The sequence below is a fragment of the Trachymyrmex septentrionalis genome, unplaced genomic scaffold (assembly GCF_001594115.1).
Source record: "Trachymyrmex septentrionalis isolate Tsep2-gDNA-1 unplaced genomic scaffold, Tsep1.0 scaffold19, whole genome shotgun sequence".
Lineage (NCBI taxonomy): Eukaryota > Metazoa > Arthropoda > Insecta > Hymenoptera > Formicidae > Trachymyrmex > Trachymyrmex septentrionalis.
In genome coordinates this window covers 261,022-266,642 of record NW_017305071.1, presented here as the reverse complement: position 1 = coordinate 266,642, position 5,621 = coordinate 261,022, and the positions used below count along the sequence as shown (strand labels likewise).

At 34.6% G+C, this 5,621-nt stretch overlaps 1 protein-coding gene across 2 annotated transcripts in view; it reads left to right on the top strand.

Annotated features, from left to right (window-relative positions):
- The first annotated feature begins 11 nt into the window (after positions 1 to 11).
- The window catches only part of LOC108746890 (sodium-coupled monocarboxylate transporter 1), a 9,161-nt gene continuing 3,551 nt past the window's right edge, over positions 12 to 5,621 (top strand). Inside the window, exons 1-6 of one of the 2 annotated variants that reach the window (XM_018483965.1) lie at positions 12 to 305; positions 3,522 to 3,714; positions 4,314 to 4,473; positions 4,548 to 4,613; positions 4,692 to 4,743; positions 4,821 to 4,888. In XM_018483965.1, the coding sequence (XP_018339467.1) occupies positions 3,527 to 3,714; positions 4,314 to 4,473; positions 4,548 to 4,613; positions 4,692 to 4,743; positions 4,821 to 4,888 (534 nt within the window). In that variant the 5' untranslated portion in view covers positions 12 to 305; positions 3,522 to 3,526. Of the gene's footprint in view, positions 306 to 3,521; positions 3,715 to 4,313; positions 4,474 to 4,547; positions 4,614 to 4,691; positions 4,744 to 4,820; positions 4,889 to 5,621 lie in introns of those variants that run through there. The other variant, XM_018483964.1, reaches the window with a different exon arrangement.

Genomic DNA, 5,621 nt, shown 5'->3' with positions numbered 1-5,621 from the left:
AATATTGACGATGTGATTTGCGAACAATCAATAAAAAGAAAAAAAAGAAGAAAAAAAAGATCCGGAACTTGAAGGGAAGAGACGAAGAAAGACAGAAAGAGAGAACGGAAAAATAGTACAGACGTATTGATATTGTTTAAAAGAAAAGAAAAAAAAAACAAACAACCACTGTTTGTCATTTGGAGGAAAAAGGATTGCGGTGTGTTTGAAAACACCGCCACACGGTGTAGCAGTACCCGGTACAACAGAAATCTAGAATCGGACTGGAATGAAATAGAAATTCGAGTTTCAATTTTGGCTCCAAGGTTAGTAATGCGTCGACAATTTTAAGTATACGATTTTCAAAAAAAGAAAAATCAAATAATATAATTCTTTTATCGAGATAAGGATAGAGACGCGAACAAGATCGTTTTTTTTTTTAAATTCCTCCAGTGAGTCCATGATGGCATTTAATGTTGAATTTCAGGATAGATTTAATTTTTCTCGTGCTACCAAACCGGTTGGATATGATTCATTTTTATCAGTCAGTTCTCCAAACTGCACGAAATAAATCCAGATTGTTAGTATAGTTTATGAGACATACGCTACGTTCAAGCAAAACAGCAAGTCACGATATTATTAAAATGACATTAAAATGATTCGGAAATTGAAAAATGATCAATTTAATGAGCATTTTAGAATTATTTTAAACATAATTTTTAATATCATAATGACTTGTTGTTCTGCTTGAGCAAAAGTAAATATAGTTCGCTTGAAAATCTTCGGTAAAAATAGGATGATTGAATTTTCGACACTGCTTGTTATATGACGCTTTAAGTACATACGCGTATTCGAGATAACGCAGTTATAAAATTTGTTCCGTTCTTCTACGTGATTGTGCCGAAAAGGAAAGAATTTTTTAAGTTTCTTCAGTTATGATCGCAATTCTGGAAAATCTCTTTACAACCATCAGTTGCATTTGTATTATACAAAGAGAAGATCAACGACGGAAATTCAGAAAAAGAAAAATCTGACAAAGGCAGAAAATTAAACAAACACATTATGCACCTCTTACCGATCGCTGATTAAGGATAGTCCGTGCATCGCTGTCATTATATCTGAGTTCTTGCTACGGAACATTATCGCGAATGTCTCGATGCATCACGTAATTAGGTGTACTAAATATAAGGAATGACTATTAATAACAATAGAAGCATATATCGTCTGTCGACTACTTCGTGCGTGATCATAATGGTCGGTAAATGCGAATTATCAACTGTTGATGCGACCAATTACATTCATTCAGCATATGTTATACTGTAAATAATCGTAATAGTAGGAAGTACTCCAATCAAAATGAAGTTGAAAAATTTCGAATTTGAGGAAATCCTTGATCCAACTTCTAAAGTCTTTTCGTTTGGCTATATTTCATGTATTTGTCTATAATATTTGGATCGAATTTCATTACTTTGACGTTGATTGACTGTTGGACTTTATATAGAAAGATAACGGGCGAGATTAGCCCAATTGTAGCTTTCCTCATCAAATATTGATGAAATCATCGTTTATGAGATGTTATTTTATCTATCTTCAGAAGAATTGTAGAAGCGTAGCGATTAAATTTCGCGGTATTGACGAATATGCAAGTAATTTTTCAAACATTTGACATAGAATAGCCTTGGTGATTTGAATATTAATTAGCAATGCAAATTGTACTGAGAACAGTAATGAAAACCGATATCACAATCGGTCTTACATTCGGTTTACCAACGGACTTTCCGCTTGTTAACGCTCGCGACTCTGCAATTGACCCTGATTGACCAGAAAATAACAGAACTTCGAACCCGTAATTTCATGTGACTAGAAATATAGTATATCTACTGCCAAATAAACTCTAACACCAGTAAAGACACTTTTTTATAATAACATCGTAAGAATCAAAATGTGATTGTATATAAAAATAGAAATGAGACACGCACACACACACACACACACACACACACAGAATATTCCGTAATAACGCTTAAGGGGAGACTCCTAAGATCATTTTGAGACGAAAATCTTAATACGAAAATGTTGAAAAAAAAGTTTTTTAACATAATAAATATTAATAATTAGAAATATTAATAATTTTATCTCTGTATGCATAATATTTATATAGATATTAATAAGAAGCGACAACGAACTTTTGCTTTTAGCACTTTTTACGTAGTATCATGAATGCCCAAGGTAATATGATTTATTATACTTACTTTATATGTTTATAATTTTAAAGACCATATATTAACCTCGATATATTTTTGGTATTAGAATTTTCGTCTTAAAATGATCTCAGAAATCTACCATTAAGTATCATATATATAACAAGATACCATGTATATATAAAACAACTGGAAATTCGTAATAATGCAGCGACTTATATTTTTCAGTCCCCTTTTTGAGTTAATTCTTTTTAGTCGTGATTGAAAATCCCTTTGATTAGATCATCTTCCTCTGATTAGGCCGTAATCTAATATACGAATAATTGTAATTCACCTCGCTCGTTAATGTAGAACCGAAATACGAGATTTGAGGGATGGCATCGTAAGCTGTGGAACTGAGAACACACTGCTACGATTTTCATTCAACATTTAACAAGACCAAATTACTAGCACGTGCGAAGAAGTCACAGGCCAGTGGCTTCTCTAACAGGGAAACGTTAACGATGGCGGGCATTGACGATATGTTTGCAATATCCTTTGCGATCAATTGATGACGTGACATACATCCTTGATGTATCTTTATTATAACGCGTGATACTTAATTACTGCCCCTTGCACTGATAAACGCTGGACCGTAAAACGCGACTTGTACAAGGTGAATAAAGAACCGAGCGCAATATTTCTGGCGACGCGCCAGTCGCTAGTCCTTGCAGCAGGACCAGCGGATTAAAAATATCGTCGACTTAATCTGAAATATGACTCACATTTTTATGCTGATCTAAAAGAAACGCAATACGTAATATGATGCAAAAGTATAGTGATTGCGAAACAATTTTTTTCTTGTCCATGAAAGAATGAATTGTATTAAACGTGAAATAATTAACATAATTATTATAATTATATGCGAAAATCTTTGTCATTGTAAGCAGCCGCAATCAATAAGGTCAATTAAGTTTCATGTATACCGTCGATTCTCTAATATCTGTCATTGAATGGCACTTACGATTTAAATTAGTAGTAGTATCAATAGCCTGATTAACAAATGTCAATAATGGTGCAATTAATTAATAGAAAGACTACAAAAAAAAAAGAATTAGAGAAGTTGAAATATTAACATTTTTGACAAAAATAAAATAACTAAATAGATAATAAATTATGTATTCATATATGATAAATTAATGTACCAACGTAATGTGATTAAGATATGCTAAGAATATACATGCTAAGAAGAATTGTATTTTATAATAATTATATGTTGCGGTATATGCATGTTTAAGAGGTTTAGTTGAGCGTAATGCATCATTTCGAATGCATTGGATAGATTTAGCTCTTTGATTTCAGTAAAGATGATAGCTGTATCGGAAAGAGGATACTTTCATTGGATCGATTGGTTGGTGTTCGCACTTATGCTCTTCGTGTCTGCTGCAGCCGGCTTATGGCACTTCAGAAGAGCGCAAAAGTCGAGCACACAGGACTACCTGCTTGGAGGAAGGAGCTTAGGACTCTTTCCCGTGTCCGCCTCTCTCGTCGCCAGGTAAGCTTGGTTCGTCATTCTACACGATTTAAGACTATTGAAAGAAAAAAAAAAGGAAATAAGGGATGAATGAAAAACGAGGATTTAAAACATTCTGAAGCATAGCGGAAGAATTAAAGAGAGTTCGTTAGTGTTAAAAAATTAAACAGTTTTTGTTATCGCCATCGTAAATTTCATATCTTAATTCGGCATAAAGACTCTTTTAATATATTTTCGTATAATTTTCGTACATTTTCAATGTTCACGTCAATTTTGAAGATTAATATTACATAAAGAATGATCTTACAAAAGTATCTAAAAATTTAGCTAGATACAGATCTGAAATTAATCTTGTTACAAAAAAAATTTTATAGGATGTTCAAACTGGTTGCTAAAATGTCGAAACTTTTTGTAGCATTACTCATTGTACTCGAGATTCCTTTAAAATTATTTTAATGGTTCAACAAAATTACTTTCAGATTTGTATCGAGCTAAATTTTTAGGTACCTCATCAAAATCATTCTTTTCGTGTAAAAAAATGATTCGTCTCTCGTATTTATCGTATAATTCGGGCTTGATCGATTAGTTATACAGAATATTTAATTCGATCGTAACTGTAGTTTCATATCAGGCGTGACGATTTTGGGCACTCCGGCGGAGATCTACAACTTTGGCACGCAATATTGGATCACGATCTTCTCGATTCTTTTCTCCGGTATCGTGGTCGCTACTGTATATCTTCCTGTCTTTACTGCCTTACAACTTAACTCCGTTTACGAGGTTAGTTCTTTCCATTTAATTCCGTTTAGTATACCTCTCGATATGGCACAATTTTCACGGTCCTCTTCTTTTAGTATCTGGAAATTCGATTCAATCGCACCGTAAGGATTCTGATTTCTTCAATTTTTGTTTTTGACGTGGTAAGTTTACATCTGGCCTGTTTATGCTTTCGTGACTGATTTCAAAGAGTAAATTGAATACGAATCAATTAATTTCAGATTCTTTACCAATCAATCGTAGTCTATGTCCCTGCATTGGCATTGAATCAAGGTACTTTATATAGCTACACATTATTCACGTTAAGATTTTAACCTACTTCCATTAAAACATCCGATAATTCATTGTAGTGAGCGGAATCAATATACACTTGATCGGAAGCATCGTATGTGTCGTATGTGTTTTCTACACCGTTCTGGTAAGTTGCGATATTTTGTGCCAACTTAATTTTTTTTTTTATTAACTTTCGATCAACGAATTATTTCTGTTTTTCACTTCGTAAATTAAGGTGAAAATATAAAAATTGAAATGAAAGGATCGTAAGATCGTCATATTATACTTGAATGTTAACAAGAATAGTATACGCAGGGGGGATGAAAACGGTTGGAAAACTAGATGGCGGTCGAGAGAACGGAAGCCTAAGCTAATTTTCCGGGGGAGGCTCGTTCGCCAAATTCCCGCGGGATGGCTGGAGTTCCTCGGACACGGTCTACCGTAGGAAACAATTTTCAGTGGACAATGCCGCGAAGAATCTCACGCGAGAGCCTTAGTACTGGAAATGTTTATGGACGGAAACTGAAAGCCCGACAATAGCGCGGGGGAAACAATGGCGCGGAGAACGTCGAGCGGATGTTATCGTAGCAGCGGATCACAAAGCCGGCGCTGAAGTGATTAATCGCGGGATCGCGCGCCTGTAATTATCCGAGCAATTTGTTGGATCTCGTATTAATGAGAATTTATCGTGGTTGAGTGGCTCTTTACAAATTTGTTTATTATATGCCGCCTGCGCACGCGCGAGCATACTGTGGACTGTATGCAATTGCAGGCACTCGAAAAAGCATTCGTCACTAACGCACATTCTTCAGAAACAGATAATACCGCCGAAATACCGCTTTTTATCGGCAGATTGAGGAAGTCGCATCAATCAAATC